The sequence below is a fragment of the Streptopelia decaocto genome (assembly GCF_964273445.1).
Source record: "Streptopelia decaocto genome assembly, chromosome: 1".
In the NCBI taxonomy this organism is placed as follows: domain Eukaryota; kingdom Metazoa; phylum Chordata; class Aves; order Columbiformes; family Columbidae; genus Streptopelia; species Streptopelia decaocto.
This window is the reverse complement of record NC_138663.1, coordinates 17,110,962-17,130,127: the sequence shown is the minus strand read 5'-3', so window position 1 is coordinate 17,130,127 and position 19,166 is coordinate 17,110,962. Positions and strand designations below refer to the sequence as shown.

General features: G+C 43.4%; 1 protein-coding gene across 1 annotated transcript in view; it reads left to right on the top strand.

The window, feature by feature from the left end:
- CELSR1 (cadherin EGF LAG seven-pass G-type receptor 1) overlaps positions 1–19,166 on the top strand; it is a gene marked incomplete at its 5' end in the record, with an annotated part of 169,542 nt that overhangs the window by 126,882 nt on the left and 23,494 nt on the right. Inside the window, 14 exons of the mRNA XM_082061971.1 lie at positions 1,584–1,750; positions 2,179–2,364; positions 2,698–2,811; positions 3,127–3,301; positions 4,026–4,167; positions 6,183–6,303; positions 8,104–8,287; positions 9,087–9,188; positions 10,965–11,059; positions 11,392–11,601; positions 13,244–13,427; positions 15,681–15,824; positions 17,026–17,227; positions 17,565–17,732. Coding sequence (XP_081918097.1) covers positions 1,584–1,750; positions 2,179–2,364; positions 2,698–2,811; positions 3,127–3,301; positions 4,026–4,167; positions 6,183–6,303; positions 8,104–8,287; positions 9,087–9,188; positions 10,965–11,059; positions 11,392–11,601; positions 13,244–13,427; positions 15,681–15,824; positions 17,026–17,227; positions 17,565–17,732 — 2,194 coding nt within the window. The remainder of the gene's footprint in view (positions 1–1,583; positions 1,751–2,178; positions 2,365–2,697; positions 2,812–3,126; positions 3,302–4,025; positions 4,168–6,182; positions 6,304–8,103; positions 8,288–9,086; positions 9,189–10,964; positions 11,060–11,391; positions 11,602–13,243; positions 13,428–15,680; positions 15,825–17,025; positions 17,228–17,564; positions 17,733–19,166) is intronic.

Genomic DNA, 19,166 nt, shown 5'->3' with positions numbered 1-19,166 from the left:
TGTAAATTGCTGTCTGGGTTTCAAGAGGAGGCTGAGCTTCAGTTGTTCCACCGTATTCTCTTGCTAGCATTCGTGGAGGATTGAGTGTGACTGCAAAGGGGAGATCACAGCCTGGAGCAGGAGGGAGAGGGGTTACCCTTTGGGGCTGCCTGCACTTACCCCAGGATGGGGTGGTGGGGTAACCACACCTTGGAGAAGGGCAAGTGACATCTCTGGCTTGGCTAGTGATAGTCCACTAGTCACTGCCATCTTGTTTCTCACACATAGGGAGCTGAAGAGCTTGCACTTTCCTCCAGCCTCTGCTCCCCTCCTCCCACAGCCTTTCCCTTTATAGAGACCAGCAAGGCAGACATACCAGAATTTGGAGTTTGGGTTTTTTCATCCAAAAATGCAACTTCACATCAACCTGGTTCCACCTTCTGCTGTGACATCATCCCTTTACTGTTTTCTGAGGACTTGCCGTTTTATAGTAACATGTACTCATTTGTACATACGTGATCTCTTCTACTACAAGAAAATCCAGAAGAGTCTGCAGGTATGGCAGTGTGGAGCAGAAGGGGAAGGAGACTGTGAAGCCCTGTCACCTCACTGACCATGCACATGAGGAGATGCAAGGCTGGGGGCCAATCTGTAGTGGTTGTTGTACCCAGTCTCTAAGGCATGCTTCCACTTTCAGAAAGCTGCCGTGAACTTCACCAGCAAGCCCTTGAGGACATCAGGCAGGGGCTGACTGCAGGTCCTGCTACAGGTTGCCACACGTGGTGGTGGTGCCATATGAGGTGTTGCAAGTAGCGCAGAGCTCCCGCAGGTTAATTTGTGCTTCTAATCAGTGGAACCAACTAATCCGTGGTATTGTAGCTCCTGTTACCTGAGGTAACTACTTTAAAAGTCCAAAGGGTGAGTGTTCCCCTGTTTTCCATCAGCAAAGAGCTTTCCATTGAAGGCTGTCATCAGTTTCTCCCTGTAGGAGCTCTGTTTGTGCAAGGTTAGAGAGGAGGGCAACTCTTCAGCTGTCTCCTTGAGATATTTAAGACAGGTGATTAAGGCAATTCCACACAAGCTTACCCTGTGAAAAGGCTGCGTAGCTGAGACAGCTGAATAATCTGGCCCTGGAGTATTTATAATTAATTAATATTTCCTGTTGCCTCCCAGCCTTTTCCTCTGTGTTTAATCTGTTAATTAGAAGCAGGGTAATCAAGGGTATGTTGCAAACATCTGCAGCAAGTGTTGCCATCGTACTTCCTCCTCTGTCCACCCACTCATCAACAGAACTGTATCAGCAGACATCCTGAGCTCACCTTTCTAGGAACATCTCAGCTGTGTAACACCACAGCAGTGTGGGGGTGCTGCCTGTGGGAGCAGGCACTGAGAGAAGCTGCCTGCCCCTCAAGCACTGCTTGTGAATTTACAGCGTTATCAGCTGCTTCACAGTAACTCCCCTAGACTGGCTCTTACTCCACAGTAGATTAAAAATAGCTCAGTGGAAGAAGTTCTGTGCCATCACCATGGCATAGTATCATTTCTCCTCTTAACCTTTGTCCTGAAGGATATCAACTGTTTCTCTCCTGTCTTTTGATTTACAGCAATGCCTTCTCCTCAGCGTTTCAGTGGTGAAAGCATCATCATTTGGAGTGACCTTGACATTACCATCTCTGTGCCATGGTACATTGGGCTGATGTTCAGAACCCGGAAAGTCAATGGCATGTTAATGCAAGCCAATGCTGGGTCTGCATCCAAGATCAACATTCAGGTAAAAATGTGGCTGCCCTTGGTTAGAAAATAATTAAGAAATTCTTCCTCATCAGTGGATATGGCCACATGAACTACATAGCTTCATCCCCCCAGCTAAGTGTACATCAATAGATACAAATGATTTCTTCAGCCTTCTACAAAGATCAAAAGACCAATGATCAAAAGTTATTTGTAAAATTCAGAGGTAGTAGTGTTCATTAACAGAGATAGAGAAGAGGTGTCTTAATTGTTTTGGGTTTGGTTTTTTTTTGTCAGGAGGTTAAGTTAGAGTCCAAAGTTATACAAAGAGTTACTGCAAGTGTTCCCTTCTTTACTGTTTGGGTTTTTCTCCTTTTGGGTTGTCTTAGGAAGTGTTATTATCTTGCCTCCTTCCACATCAAATACAAATACGTAGAAATAAAATAGACATTATTTTTTTTTCAACAGATACTGAACAGCTACGTGCAGTTTGAAGTGTACAGTGGGCTGAGCCAGGTTGCTAGTTTGAAGATGAGCCAGTTGCGAGTCAGTGATGGGGAATGGCATCATCTATTAATAGAGCTGAAGAGTGCTAAAGATGGTAAAGATATCAAGTACCTTGCTGTCATGTCCTTGGACTATGGGATGTACCAGGTAAGGCAGCATCATCACTTTGCCACTAAGCATTACAGAAGCATTTGTAGGAGAAAGCAGGATAAAGCATTGTGGACAAATGCTTATGCTGTGATCCATGTTCCACAGTTATTAGTGCCTAATGAAGTTATATTGATTTATTAAGTCTAATGATAAGCTGGTTTATGAAGGAGTTTGTAAAAAGCCACTTTTGGATGTCTGTCTCCTCACTGCTTTTGTATTTTTTCTGTAATCTACTGTCAGCTACTGCATGACTCTATCACGACAGATAGTAGGCTGCCTGTGTTACAAAGAATGATAGTGCTTCTTATTGATTGCCCTTTTTCTCAACAGAGCACTGTGCAGATTGGAAATCAACTACCTGGACTGAAAATGAAAAGCATCATTGTGGGAGGTGTCTCTGGAGATCAAGTCTCTGTTCAGCAGGGATTTTACGGCTGTATGCAGGTATGAAATGAAAAATGTAGCAACAAACTTTGAACTTTTAAGAAAATACCCATGTGAAAATGTTGGGTTTTATTTTTCGTCCATCATTGAACATTTCTGTTTCCTCCATCAACATATCTAAGAATCAAAATATTGAATTCCACCCACTTTCCCAGGTGCAAATCTGGTCTTACAGGGGAACAGCGTTTGAAAAAAAATCTGGCTGATGTTTCTTTTCTTCTCTGATGTAGTCTCATGGATTAATGGAAGTAGTGAAACACATGGCACTGTATTCTGAATTGAAGACACTGAAAAACGATTGTTTTTTGTCACCAGGGAGTAAGAATGGGAGAGACATCGACAAATATAGCTACACTCAACATGAAACAGGCTATCAAGATCAACGTGAAGGAGGGCTGCGAAGTGGATAACCCCTGTGATTCCAACCCGTGTCCCCAGAACAGCTACTGCAGTGATGACTGGGACAGCTACTCCTGTGTCTGTGACCCAGGTAACCCAGTGACCATCCCATGCACTCATCCAGGAGCTGGATCACATCTTCATGCTCTCATCGAAGAAGAGCAGTGGCAGCAGCAGGAGCAACATACTTGCAAAGTGCTCATCTTTCAATTCTTCCTCTTCCAATCAGTGTTATTATTCTCAGTCTTACCATAGCAGCTTTGAAACGGCAGTCATGGACTAAGGATGATTTGTTCTAGGCAACGTATCAACCAGAGAGACAGTCTCTGGTCCAAAGGGCTCTTTCTGTGCTCCTCCTCTTTTCTTTTCACCTGTTTTCTTTTTCTTTTTTTCTTTCTCTTTCCCAGCCTTTTCTGCTGTTGGATTTGAGTCTCACACCCTGCATCCTAATGGAGATACTTTGAATGCTTTCTCTGTTTTGGTGCATGTAGCCAGCACATGCTGTCAGCACCCAGCACAGTCACCTCCCATACAGACAGGGAGAGAATACAAAACTATTTGTAACAGATGCCCTGAATATAAAACTGGGGACCAAAGGCACAAGGGTGCCTCAAGCATGTTAACAGACTGTCAAAAAGAACAGTCTTTTTTGCTGAGAGGGAGAAGAGAACTTTATTTCTGACAGTATCTCAGGGGGAATCTACTGTTCTTGAAGATGTGTTATTACTGTATATGCTTAAAATAGATGGTCTTTTGGAGACATGCAAATCGTAAATTACAACAGTTGCTGTAATTTTATGACCTTGTCTCCCCAGGGTACTTTGGGAGAGACTGCGTTGATGTATGTAACTTGAACCCCTGTGAGCATGTCTCCACGTGTGTGCACAAACCCAGCTCATCCCATGGCTACACCTGTGAATGTGGACAAAGCTACTATGGACAGTACTGCGAGAGCAAGTAAGACAATTATTTTTGTTCTTGGTTTCTTGATCCTACCAGGTACCTCTTCTCTCAAGGCAGCAATCCTCCCGCTTCCTTTTCTGCTTTGGTTAGCTTTCCTGTTACAATATGAGTGTTCATAGTAGATGGTATTTGCCAGCTCCCTGCCCTTTGGCATTCCTGAGCTTTCTTCCCGGAGACCAGGCAAACTTCCATATGCTCAGGGGCTGCTTTTCTTCAGCAGCAGCTCCGGGACTGGACCTATTGTGCTGTGTTACACAGCACTGCATCTGACCTGTACCTTGTGGTGGGCTTGCCCTGAGGTTGTTCTGCATCTTTCCTTCAGCTCCCCCAGCACACACATGAGCGATGCACCCAGTCAGGTGGCCTGTGGCCAGATAAAATGGCTTTGCAGTTCGGGTCCAGTCCCAGGGCTGGCAAAAAGCCGTCTCTCTGGACAGCCTGGGAGGCCTGTGTCCTGTTGCTGTGTGGGAAAACATGCTGATTCCCTCGTAACCAGCTTCCTGGTCTCAGATAAGCATTCAGCAACCAGCCTCCTCTTATTCCAGAGACGGCACTTTGATTTGCTGTAATATGGGCCATTCATGGTGTGCAAATGAAGTGCATTTGTCTGCCCATTTAGGAATAGCTCATGTGACGTTTCCTTCCTTTTGAAAACCGCAAACCTCTTCCTCTGCCTTTTGTTGTGTGGGCTTGCAAATGTTGGCCGTGCTGTTGCCAGATTCATCTTTCATTCCTCTGGATTAGCAACGCAGAGACGTTGTCCCTTGTTGTTATCTGCTGACATCACGTCAAGTGCAGCATTGTGGTTTTTCATATCATAAAGCATAGAAATACAAACCTAGCAATTACCGTAAACAGAATTCTACATAGTTTTTGAAACAGATGGCAAACGGCTTTTCTTTCCTAAAATGAGCAGCAGGAAGGGAATTCCTTGTGCATTAGGGTGATCACAGACTCAGCAGCATCATCCTTGAGGCTATCACTTGACAAAGATTTCCAGCTAACAGAGACCCGGTCGCTGCCCTGGCCCCTTCCCAGAGCTCTCCTTGCCAATACCAGTGTTGGGGAATCTGTGGGACAAACCTGCTCAGAAGCTCAACCAGAAGAAACAGAGTGAGAACAAGGGTTATCCTTCAGCAGGGGTGGCTTTCAGGCTGCTGCACAGCTTTCGACAAGCTGTGCTGCCACACTCATATTCTGAATCATAGTCTTTGATTCACAGTCTGGATCAAAGCTGCCACTCTTCCCTCTTCCATGTCCCCAACCACATGTGTCCTCTTCCTCCTCCTCCTCTTCCCCCGCTGTGGCAGACCAGGGCTTTTCAAACCCTGTGGTGAGCTGGCTGAGAAAGGCAGGTTGGCTGAAAGTGGTGACTTTCCTTTATAGGGTGAGCTTGCAGCCAGCTTTGCACCTGAGCTGGTGTCCCCACAGGCTGGACAAGCACTGCCTCCCACAGCAGGGCTGGGACATGAACCTGTGGAGGTGGGGACCAGGATATAAAGTGTTGGCGACCTGTACACCAAGGCTGTTTGTGGCAGTAGGCAGACCTGGGCATGGGCTCAGCATCTCCTGCAGCTACCTGAGCTGTTGAAGCGCAGCACAACCCAGCACAGACTCTCCAGCCTCGGCCCATCAACACTTTCCCTGGCAGGGAATGGGACTGGTGGGACCGGTACCATTCCGCTTGGCAGCGTGGGCCCCATCGCACTCTCCCAGAGGAAAAAGCACTTTATTTGCTTGTACAGGTGTATGCTCCTTACATAGAGGAGCTAGTCATGAAAACATTTACAGAAGCATTCCCTCTAGGGTTTCATAGCACTGATATTCTTTATTTTCCTTTATTACTGTGTATATATATTTTTATATAGAGAGTGATGGCTGCTGCAGCGAGATACATTGCACGCTGTAAGCTGATGGAGTTGAATGCAGATTTGACCCAAAGCTCTTTTTTTCCCACATTTTAAGTGGAAGCTTAAAGAACTGTCTTTCAATATAATTTTCTTTTATAGGATTGACCTGCCTTGTCCCAGAGGCTGGTGGGGAAATCCCATCTGTGGCCCATGTAATTGTGAGACTAGTAAAGGGTTTGATTCTGATTGCAATAAGACCAACGGAGAATGCCGCTGCAAGGTAAGCAAGAGAAACCAGTCTTAAGTTGAAATTTCTTTAGTTTAAAAAGTTACTGTACCACTAATAACTGCAACAAGTGAGTATCTGAGACAAAGTACACACAGTTGTGCTTCGTATCATACATATGTGCGCAGTGTTGTTAATCTTTACCTAAAACATTTTGCTGGCACCACCCTTCACAAAATCATGCTGTGCAGCTCTTATCTTATTTGCGTTTGGAAAGCCAAACCGAGAGGATGAAAGCCCAGCTCTGATCTCTCTGAAGTGCAGCCCTGTTTATCGAGGGAGATCAGACCTGGGTGCAGAGGAGTGCCGGTGCTGTTTTGTGTATCATAAGTGAATAATAGCCATGAAACACTCAGGCCAGCTGGGTGAAGCTCTCCCCTGGTCAATGGCCAGCAGCTGGAGAGAGGTAAATAACACGAGAGGATAAATGCTTTCCTAAGTGCCAACTGTGGAGTTTATGAGGAATTTGCTACAGACAGGCGGGGACAGACAGGGGACATGGGAGGGGAGCTACCCCACTTCTAAAGGTTTTACAAAGGACCCATTACAATAGGTTTTACAATAGGCTTCAATGACATCAGAGGAGCTGTGCCTTTGCAGACCAGGGCAGCAAATCTGGCCCGCTATTGCTTTCCAAAATGCCAGCAGGACACACAGCGACTGTTGGTTTAAATCAAACCAGAGGGGTGCCAGCACCATGCTCTGTGTACTTGCGTAATGCCTCAGATCAAAAGCATTTACAGATGTGATTTGAATACGTGATCATTGGTGGCTCTCCAACCTGTACGTGAAACATAAACGGACGGTGCAAGAAGTTTCCTTACTGGCTTGTTCATGCTGTACAAGACTGGAATTGCAAAGCGGAGAAAACTGCAAGTCCTGCAAGAATAAGTTTGCCGGGCACTGGCAGCAAGTACATGAGGAGTAACATGGGCTCTCTGCCTGCACTGCAAGTGGTGGTCCAGACTCCAGGTCTCTGTGGCACAGGGCAGCCCAGCCAGCCCCCCAGTGTTCAGCTCTGCCTCTTTGTGTTGTCCTGGCTAACACGGTGTACTTCCCATAGCTATTACATTTTCTGTTAATAGTAGTATCATTACTATCCTGTGGTTTGAAAATTAGCCCCTTTATCATAGAATCATAGAATCATTTTGGTTGGAAGACACCCCTAAGATCATGGAGTCACAGAATCACAGAATGTTAGGAATTGGAAGGGACCTTGGAAGATCGTCTAGTCCAATCCCTCTGCCAAAGCAGGAACACCCAGATGAGGTGACACAGGAAGGTGTCCAGGCGGGTTTTGAATGTCTCCAGAGAAAGAGACTCCACAACCCCCCTGGGCAGCCTGTTACAGTGTTCTGTTACCCTCACTGAGAAGAAGTTTCTTCTCAAGTTTAAGTGGAACCTCCTGTGTTTCAGTTTGTACCCATTACCCCTTGTCTTACCATTAGTTGTCACTGAGAAGAGCTTGGCTCCATCCTTGTGACACTCACCATAACCTAACCCTAGCACTAAACCGTGTCCCTAAGAGCCTCATCTACACATCTTTTAAACACTACCAGGGACGGTGACTCCACCACTTCCCTGGGCAGCCTGTTCCAGTGCTTTACAACCCTTTCTGTGAAGAAGTGTTTCCTAATATCCAATCTGAACCTTCCCTGGCACAACTTGAGGCCATTTCTTCGTGTCCCGTCACTTGCTAGTTTGATGCACATGCTGTTAGAGCAGGATTTCAGAAACACAAGCAATTTGCAATACAAGCCAAATACCTTCTGTCTATAATTTTGTTTTTTCTAGGCAAATTACTACAGGCCCCAGAGCAGTGACACTTGCTACCCCTGTGACTGCTTCCCATCCGGCTCCCACACACGTGCCTGCGACATGGAGACGGGACAGTGTCCTTGCAAGCCTGGTGTCATAGGGCGGCAGTGCAACCGCTGCGACAACCCCTTTGCTGAAGTGACCGTGAAGGGCTGTGAAGGTACCTCCTGTCCAGCCAGTGCTGCTGCTCAGCTGGGCTGTGCGGGATCAGAGCCGCTGGCAGGGGGACACAAGGGGTCACACAGCCATGGCCATGCAGCATCCTGGGGCACATGTGAGCCCAAAGAGGTGGTTCCACCAGGAACAATGGGAGCTGCAGCAGCCTAAACTTGGACCCCCTCCACCTAAATCCATGCCAGTATGACTCACAGGGGCTGGAAATAAATAAAAAAGCTCATATTTCTTTAATTTTCATCAAATGGAAATATAGCTAGCTGGGCCAGGGGGGCAGAGGGCAGAACACTAATCCTAATTTTGCTTGAAACCTGAGGTATCTGCCTGTGCAGCATTGCATTGCTGTGCTGAAGAGGCAGGTGAGAGCCCTCACACCTTCTGCCTGCAGAGGCAGCACCACACAGCCCAAGCCTTTCTGTCCCATCCTGCCCGTCCCACCTTTCCTCTCATCCACCCACCCTCCTGTGATCAGCACAAAGCTGCTGCAGCAGCCGTCTCGCCACAGTGTGTGGGTGAAATGAAGGGAAAACGTTTTCCCACAATAAAGGAGCAGGCAGAGATAGGCAGAGCCAAAATCCAGAGCCCCATAATCATCCTGGGCTCTCCTCTGCCTGTACCTGTCTGCCCGCGCTGCTGGATGAGGAGCAGCTGACAGGTTACCGCTGGGGAGGCATTGCAGATGACTTGGGAATTGCAAGAAGGTCCTTTGGGCAGGATTAAATATCTCCTTGTTGTGATTTTTATCTTGTCAGAAAAATTGCGTCGTTTTTTTTTTCTGTTTTCAGTAATTTATAATGGCTGTCCCAAAGCTTTCGAGGCTGGTATTTGGTGGCCACAGACCAAATTTGGCCAGCCAGCTGCTGTGCCATGTCCTAAGGGATCAGTGGGTAAGTTCCCTGGGTAGAACATTAACTGTTTTATCTACATGCCTGTTTGAGGGGAAAAAGAGAGCAAGAAAATGTGTACATAGGGAATGGTGTTAATTCATTTAGTCTAGAGATTACAGCATAGCTCATGCATATCACGAGCAGAAAAGTTTAGCTAGCTGAATCTCAAGCACTGTTAAAATACATTTGGAATAGTAGCAAAAAATAAGTACAAAAGTGCAGCAGATAAACACATCTAAAGAACAGAAAATCTGTATTTAAAAAAAAAACACAATCCAGTTTTCTGTTTACTCTATCAAGCAATTCTTATACATGTAACTCTTAGTTTCTAGTGACTTGTACATGTTCTTTAGTGATACAGCTCCTCTGGGCAAAGATAAAATGAGGAAAATCATTTATGTGATGATTACTTTACTAGCATTGCAGGCTAATAAAGCTAAGAGTTACAACAGAACTTTCGTTTTTGCACCAGCATCTTTTCTCTAACCCATAATTCAGGCAGCTGAATAACGCATTTTATGAAGCACAAGAGCTGTGTCGTTTTGTACAGCAAACAAATGACAATCTGCTTTTCTCACATGTCCCTGAAAATGTTCATCAGGTTATTGAAAACAGAGTTTACAATCTTTTCCGTAGGCTGTTCTGTGGGAAATGAGACCTCTGCCTCATTTCTGGGCCTGATAACTCTCTGCTGCAAGTGTTCCTCAGGCTCAAGGAGTTATAAATGGTTATGTGACTTCCCCAAATATTACAGGGGGGGTGGTCACTGCCTGTAGGTGTGCAGAAGATTTGTGGTCAAACAAGCTCCTGTTCTGAGCATTTTAGGGGATAGAATTTATTATTATTATTATTAATAATAATAATATTGAAGTGAAGAATATTTACATTATTAAGCACTATGAAGTTGAACTAAAATGAGTTTTCTGCACTGTGCTTGTGGTTGACGGCAGTGTGTCTTCTAGCAAATAGGCTAGCAGGCAAGGGTACATATAGGAATTGCAAGCTTTAAGGAACATTCAAAAAAGTAAACCTTATAGTATGAATATTCAAGCTAAGAATCTGAAGCTTAATTGTGTTTGCCTAATCATGGAAGAGAAAGAATATAATTAGGTGCTATTCAATTAATTATAATTCTTAGACACACACAAAATGTTATGTGCAAGTTAACTAGCACAATGTAAATTTTTAATTTGATAATGTGCAATTCACTGTGAAGGATGCACAACCGAGAAAATGATTTGACAAATAGTACAAAATAACAGGCTAAATTAAACAGTAAGCTGCTCACAGACCATTGACAAGAGGCTAAAGGCAATTATTGTACACATTGGCTGAAGTGTTTCCCACATGCAGCGTGCGAAGGTGCTGGCACGTTTCGACATGAAGACAGCACTTGTCCGGGGGGTCTTCCTGTACAGGCTGTTGCACAGGAATCTGAGCAGGGGTATGTTTTCAGAAATGTTTAGGAAGTGCACAGTCTTTCTCATATTTGGTATCAATAAATTGCTGAATTCATTTGAGAACGTTGGGGCAGTGAGGCTGAGAGCAGTTGGGCAGATATTGAAGCTTGCCTAACTTTTCTCTAAAGCCTGGGGAAAATGATTCACGAAGATTAGTAGGATTTAACTTTTCTCAGACAGGAAAGTGAAATATGTGCATAACTCTAAGAAACTTGAAAATGTAGGAAATCTGAAAGCCTAGGATAATTGAAATCTGTGAAGACTTACCCAGCACAATTCAGAGCGTTATTTACCATTAACACTTCATTTCCTTCAGGAAATGCAGTTCGCCATTGTAACATTGAGAAGGGCTGGCTACCTCCTGATCTTTTCAACTGCACAACCAGCACTTTTGTGGATCTAAAAGTCATGGTAAGCCATGTTTTATTGGTTTTTCCTGTATTTTGTAAATGATCATCAATTCAGACTCCAGTTTGATATCCCCGCACTGTATTTTTGACTGAGCCCTATGTGTTTTTTTGGCTCTCCGTTACGTTTTCCATTGAATTGTCCTGTTCACCTTTTCTCAAGACAAACACCGTTTTGATCAAATAACTCCTTCGTGCCAAAAATCCTTAAATTATGATTGTTTTTGTAAATGTGCCAAAATTCCCTAAATGGTGATTTTTTTTTTTTGTAACTAGAATGAAAAAAAAAAAAAAAGTTACATCATTAGGTTTTATTTTCCTTCTTGTCTAATTGAGAATGAGAAGTTACACCACAACGAGACCAAATTGGATGGTGACAAAACCATACGAATTGTGAGAGTGCTGCAGAATGCCACCAAATACACACCCAGCTTGTATGGCAACGATGTGAGGACAGCATACCAGATGATGATCCGGGTCCTCCGATACGAGAGCCAGCAGCAAGGGTTTGACCTGGCAGCCACAAGGGACGTGGAGTTCAATGAAGTAAGAGATAACTACATACTGTGCTGAGCCCTTACAGTTCCCCATAAAAGTTTTATGGCAGTGGATAATTAAATTTGTCTTTGACCGAAGTGGAGTGAATATCGTGTAGTTGCTTAATATGTTTCACAAATTAGTCTTCTCAGTTTAGAATGGGAAGTTGGTTATAGAGGCCTAACATTTTAGATGCAGCAGATTTCAAGAGATTTGGTTTTTCCTTTCCTAAGGAGACACTGTGCTGACAGACTTGCACCTGCGGGCTGTGGAGGGAGTGAATTCCCCCATTCAGAGAGAAGAAACTTCATTTTTAGCATGTTTTGTTAAGTAAAAGCAAGAACAATAAGTGAAAAAAATGCTTAGAAACCTCTGCTTTAATTTATTATTCTCTGCACTTGGCACTGAAACCCGTACAAATGATGTTTTCAAGAACTCCCTAAATATTTTTAGGATAGGTCAGGAATTTGAAAAATAATGAGTAAAGCTCTTGAGAAAAACAAGGTAACATCCCAGACTGAGAGAGCACAAGGGGAGAAGGAATTATTATTTTTTTTTAATAGTCTCAGATAGAAACCTGAAAAATGGATAATAAAAAAAATAAATAACATTCACAAACACCAAGGAGGCCAGGTACCAAGTACAGCGTGTGTCTCCTGCCTTCCTGGGGAACCATGTAGTGCTTCTCACCCTAGATAAAAGTGACCATACTGGAAGCCTCTTTTATCTCGGGTACAGGCTCACAACATCAGACAGTACTTAGAGAATACAGCATCTTCCCCCTCTTCTTCTAAAGGAAGCGTAAATGTTTGCCTTTGCTGTTGTAGGGCTTGAGGTTATTAGTTCCTACCATCATTTATGCAGATTTTACCTTAGTTAGGAATTAGGTTTTGACACAAAAATATAGTTCATATGTAAACGAAAATAAAAACTTCTTAGTGCCTTTCCCGTTTAAACCATTTAAGACTTTTGGAGTCTTCCTCCATTCAGTCTGGGGGTCCCTTTGGATATTCTTGTAAGAAAGGGCAGAAGGGGTAGGTCCTCAGCTAGAATTTCCATTTTAACACCATTTGTAAGCAACATAAAAATGGGAGGAGAACAACATAATTCAAGTTTTCTTATAAATCTTCATTCTTCACCATGTTAGTTGTCCAGGAATCAACAAATTAAAAAATGAAAATCTAAATAAAAGAGAGGAATATTGCTATCTTACGGCTTTCTCTTGATTTTTAACATATCACATTATTTTGATTTCTTTGTGGCCATTCTTCAGCCTACATACCAAAGATTCTGCTTTTCTTGTCTCTCATTTCTCTGAGACAAAGAAAATATGGTTAAGCTTTCCTTCTGCATGTTCTTGCTATGTTTCCTGTCATAAAGGGGAAAGAAAGTAGGCAGTTCTCTTACAACCTCCAACTTCGGCTTACTTTGCTCATAAAAAGTTTGGAGGGATTTTCTTTATGTAACAAAAAACCCTCAAGGTGAGTAACTGGTGTGCATATTTTCATACGGCTGCAGCAGAACATGCCTGCATTAAAATATTTCATTAGATGCTCACCTGAGGCAGTAATGCCAATCATTTTCAATATTCCTCACTTGAAACCCAGCACTTTGTTTGCTTCGTAATTTAGGCTTGTACTTTGTTTCTCAGAATATTATCAAAGTGGGCAGTGCTCTACTGGACCCCAGCAACAAGGAGCACTGGGAGCAAATTCAGCGAACGGAGGGTGGCACTGCTCATCTGCTCAGGCACTATGAGGAATATTTCAACAACGTGGCCCAGAACATGAAGAAAACCTACATGAGACCTTTTGTCATCGTTGCCCCTAACATGAGTGAGTATTTCTGTTGAAAACTGCCTTTTTTATTAGAGCTTTAAAAATGTACTAGATATAGGTACTAGTTGTTTGCTTTAGTAGTGCCCACGGAGAAACAACATACTTGGATTTTCTAATCTGATCAGTGCATTCATTTCAAGTCAGTTGCCATGGGGGTCTCCTGGGAGATGCCTGGTCTGTTTTCCCTCTGGGCTGTGCCACTGCTCTGCGTGGCATTTTGTTGCAGCTGCAGTAGTATACAGGTGGTAGGAAGGAGAAAGTTGGTAAGTAAAGGTAATGCCTTTTGAGACCACCTTGCTGAACATAGTAAATCATGTTTTTGAAAGAATCACGCCACCACCACCTGAAGAATTACTGCAGTACAAGAAAAAAACCCTACTATTGATCATATACCTCTGATTTTCACATGCTTTCCCATGCTGGAGCCTATCCAGAAAATCATCTTCTGTAGAAATTCCTGTGCTGAAAGGATTTTCTCAGAATCACCCATCCAAGCCCTCAGACAGCCTCTAAGCCTTTCAAAACCTATCGTAAGAGCAAATTCCTTGGGGTCCAAAACTTCCAGAATGGGTCAAAGCTGAGAAGGAAATGTCAGACATACTCAGATACTTTCCCCACCTATTCCAGTAAATGCGTCCCCTCACAAGCAGAGGGCAGTTCCTGCACTTGCAGGACTGTGACACTTCACCAATGTCCCCACGGTCAATGTGCAAGTGAAGCACAACCACAGCCTGGTCGGTCTCTTTCCCCATTTTCTCCCCTGCCCTCTCTGTTCCATTTTCTCCCCAGGCACCAACACCGTGAGCAGGTCGGGGGTTGGTGATGATCCTGCTCTGAGCGGGTGCTGAGGCTGAGCTGGGTGACCTGCACAGGTCCCTCCCGAGCAGCTTTGATCTCTGGTTTTTCTTTCAGGGGTGGTTTGAATTATTATCAGCCTGAACTTGTATTTAGCTTTTTAAGCTGCTGCTATTATTTTAGACCTGAAGCAGGGTTTATAAGCCCAAAACCCCGTCTTATTTTCCCAACTACACCCATTGGTTTAAGAAGTGAATTTACTTTTGCCTACAAACCTTGTCCTAAGAGTGCTTCACGTCCACGGTCACAAGGGCATAAAAAGCAAAGGCATGAGACATTCAAGCTACAAAGTTTATAAAGCCCTGCATCAACACCATTGGGGGAAAGATAATTGTTGAACTAAGCCAAACTGAAATACTTTGATTTCTGTTTAATAAATCAGAACATTTCCTTTTGATTCAGGACTATCAGAATGAAAATATTTTTATCCTCACACTCAGAAAAAAAATACGCTCAGTATTTTTACCAAACTGAACCAAGATGAAAACAAAAACCAGAATTTCTTGCAGGTTGTAAATTGTGATTTTTTTCTACCAGCTCTTCCTGAGTAAAAAGGCATGAGGTTGGGAGGGATGAGGCAACTCGGGCCTGAAAGAGGCCTGTTTTCCTTTGAACAGTTTTTCCAGGTGAACGTGGTGTTAATGGAGTTTCCTAATGGCTCATCTGGGAGTTATTTAGAGACTAGGAAAAGAGTGGGAATTTGCAGATCTTAACTTGGATATTTCTTCATATAGAAACTTTCAGTGGATCACAGCTTTCAGTGTAGGGTTACCCCCAGGACTTCCAGCTTCTCACTTTTATTTGAACACCTAAATTGGCACTCAATGACTTCTCTGAAATTGGAGAGTTCAAGCCAACTCAGCTGCTTTTAAATATTTTGGCAGTTAGACAACAGGCAGAGTTGATGAGGTGAACCAGAGAGGAGCTGCTAGTGTAGAGGAGGAGAACTGGAGGACTAAGGAGTAGTCCCGGGTAAAATCCAGGTTATTTTCTTTGCTCAGCTGACTCTACCATTTAACAGAAGTAGAACTATATTTCTGAAGCAGCAGATTTAGTCTTTCCTACAAGAAGCACGTCTGAAATGGGAACATGCTTCTTCTGTATTTCCAGTGTTTTCAGTAGTATTTTTCTAGTATGATATACTGTCTTGTGAATTCCTTTCCACTGCAAAATAAATTTATAATTTGATAAATGTAGCATAATGCTGGCACATAAGCTTTGGGTTGTCATTTAAGGTATTAATTGAGATAAATTAAATTTGACTTTGTATTTTGGAGTTTAGATGTCTTCTCTGCATTGTGCAGGTATTTTAACCTTTCAATCCTGTTTCATTTTTTCACAATATCATATTTGAAAGCATTGAAGTTAATTTTGTGGGATCTTTTTTTTCCCTAGTTATTGCTGTTGACATCTTTGACAAGTCTAATTTCACGGGAGCTAGAATACCACGATTTCATGAGATTAAAGAAGATTATCCAAAAGATCTGGAGTCGTCTGTTGTCTTCCCTGATACTTTGTTCAGACCCTCAGACAGGAAAGGTAAAACCCTTCTGCTGCCATTCGGAGGGCAATTTTGACGAGCTCCCAAGGAGCGTGATTAATCCTCTTGCAGCCGAGCGGTACGAGGGTGAGAACGGGGAAACCGTCTACACAAGCGAACATTATTTAGGGCTGCAGCAGCTGCGCATACTTGTGAGGCATTTTGCCTGCCGGCAGCGGTGGGAGCGCGGGGGTCTGTGTAACTGGCTGTACCTGTCTGTCAGGTCTCGCTCATGGCCCCTCCAACCCTGTCAAAGCGGGAGACGCGCTCTGTGTCCGTTCCCACCGGGATGGGGTGGGACAGGATGGCTGCCTGGAGCCTGCAGCCCCACAGCCACCTGCCTCTGGTCCTTGCAGAGATGGAGGGAGCTGGGGTGAGAGATGGAGAATCCAAACCTGGGAGCAGAGCCATGTTATCAGAACTAGACAGCAAATAAAAGGTCTTGAGCTGTGCAGGGAGATGGATGATGAGGGAGAATACGTGGGGAAGTACCTGCTTCCCGGTGTCTCTGATGTACCGGAGATTGCTGAGAGGAACCACAAGTTACCTTGGGCAAGAGAAGAGAGAGAGGCTAACCCAAAGTGCAGTTATGATACACATACCATGGCTGAATATCCTCCAAACAGGGAAACAGTAACACTTGTGGAAAGAACACATAACAGTGAATAAGCTAATACATCTTTATGGCTTTGTCGTCAGAAATAGGGCACCTGCTTATATGACCTGTGTCTTTCCTGTAAAGAAAAAGCGAATGTGAATTTTAAGAGATATTGCCAAAACTGAAAGCTCAATATATAAGAGAATTAGCAGGGAGAACACCCATGTGACCATTTGTTATATTTATAACACTAGCTTTGCCATATATAAAGATACATGCAATTTAGTAACATGCCTGTTGTTTTAAGGTTCTCCTTAGATCATGCACAGAGTATTTATTTACTAATGGATCTTCTAGCTTAGAAATGTCTTATTTTCTGGCTAGGCTAAATGATTATTTATGGTTTGATGGTTATTTGATTGTCACCTATATAACTGTGAAATGAGCTAAAATTTTATTTAAAATATCAAATATAACAATGCTGTGAGCCTAGAGTTATAACAACAGTCACATCTCTGTATCTTTGCAAAGTAAGATTGCCAGTTTAAATGGTAGCCCCAAAGTTTTTTTGAAATAATTTAATATTTGTGTTAATTCCATAGCAGTGCCTACAATGAAGCCTTCAAACCAAAAAATGTCCTCTAAGGTGAACAGTGATGTTCTAAGCCCTGAGAACGCTTTTGCAAAGAGAAAGAAGCGACACCCAGATGACTCCACACATCATACTGTTGCCATGGTCATTATATACCGATCCCTGGGACACCTCCTGCCTGAAAACTACGATCCTGACCGAAGAAGCTTGAGGTAAACTTCAAACCTGTCTGTGAGTTGTGCAGACCCTTTCTTCCACTTGCTCCGAGTGTGCAGAGGAGGCAGACCTGCTTTTTTACTGGCTAAATGTCACCTGTGCTGCAGTTGTCACCGCAACTCTGTCTCTTGTCCTCCTCTGGCACACTGTGGGAGAACAACCACGTGAGGAGTGCCAGCAGCTTTTGGAAACACAGTTGTGCGGAAGGCTGATGGTGCATCTACTTCGCTTTCTGAGTGGAAGCAACTGGATATCTTTTATTTGCCGAACCTACCAAATCAGTGCTTTGCATTTTAACGTTTAGGTCACCATACAATTTTTCTCTTTCTGCAGATTGCCAAATCGTCCTATTATTAACACACCTGTAGTGAGTACAGCCGTTCACAGTGACGGGGAGATTCCTCCCAACCTGGTGGAAAAGCCCATCATCGTGGAGTACTCCATGCTGGAAACAGAGGAGAGAACAAAGCCCGTCTGTGTCTTCTGGAATCACTCCATCACGTATGTATCCTGCTTGCTTTAGGGCTGTGCCTGGCATCTGTCTCAGTAGCAAGGAAGTTCTGCCCAGGACAATAATTCTGGAGGAAAACCCATTTTGCTCAGTTTATTCAACTGGCAACTGATTCCTGGTGGAACAGAGCCATGTAGTCACTTCCCACCAACCTGAGAAAATGGAAATAATCATCATAACTCCTCAAACAAAGGATTGGCCATGTGATTTCTAACAAACACAGTGCTATCATGTCTTTCTGCAGGGTTCTTTTTCACCCAGCAATAATAAATCTCACTATTTCCTTGTATTTGCTCATGCTTTTGGCCCACAGATGTATATCTGGACAGGCATAGTCCAGCTCCAGTGCCTGAATTCATGGCTCATCTGAGGTCCCTAGGTCAGGACTTTCCTTGCCCCGTGCACTCTTTTTAGGAGGGTATCTCCAGGAGATGATTCGGTTCTTACATGGGCCGCATCTTCTATTACACTCTAGTGACTATGGACAGAGTACATGGTAAGCAGGCACCCACTCTTGATGCCTCAGCCAGGGCCAGTGCAAAAAATTACACAACGAAGTCTTCATGTTGGTGAGAAGGAGGACAGAGGTTTTGCAGATGAAATTATATGAGTAGGGATTATAAATTTTGGAATCAAAAGTCAACCCAAAGGTGTTTACACTGATAAGAAGGAACTTGCCTTCCATTAGCTATTGTGGATTTGCTTTCATTTGTTTTAGTGAAAAATTAAAGGGAGGGGAAATACCTTCTTTGGGACATTAGACCTCTTCCAGTTGTTTGGAAGCAATCCTAATATATAAGCAGAACATAAGCAAAGAGTATTTGACTCTCTAGGAGGGAAGTGTGAGGGAAAAGATTGAAAATTCTGAAAATGGCTCATTTAGGTCTTTTGTATTCAGTAAAGTTAAAGATACAGACATGTTTTTCTTGAAAATGTGAAAAATCTTAAGAACTGTATATTCTCACAAGTGTTTTGTTGGCTTTATGGCATTGTGGAGACAGCACAGTCCTGTTGGAGGTATTTCAAGAGTGTGGATAAAATGAAAGAAAATGTGTTGAGAGGTAACTGCATGCTTTATATGTTATGATTTCACAATATTGTAACTTATATAATGCAATTTTCAACCATAAAACCAGGTGTATAATGAGAGGATCGTATTGTCTGCCCAGGGTAAGGAATAGCTGTTACTCATTTCCTAATGATCCAAAAACTCTAATAAACCTATGGAAAAGTCCATTAAAAGGCAATATGCAGTGCTGGAAATAAAAGAGCAAACTAACCCAGGAAATGTTTGCCTCCTAGTCAAAAGCTTCAGGAGATTATATCGTTGAAAGGATTGAAGATGCAAGAGAAATCTGTTATGTTTGCAATAATAAACTCCTCTCTTTGCCTGCATGTGTAGTGGTGTAATTGCTGCTATGTAC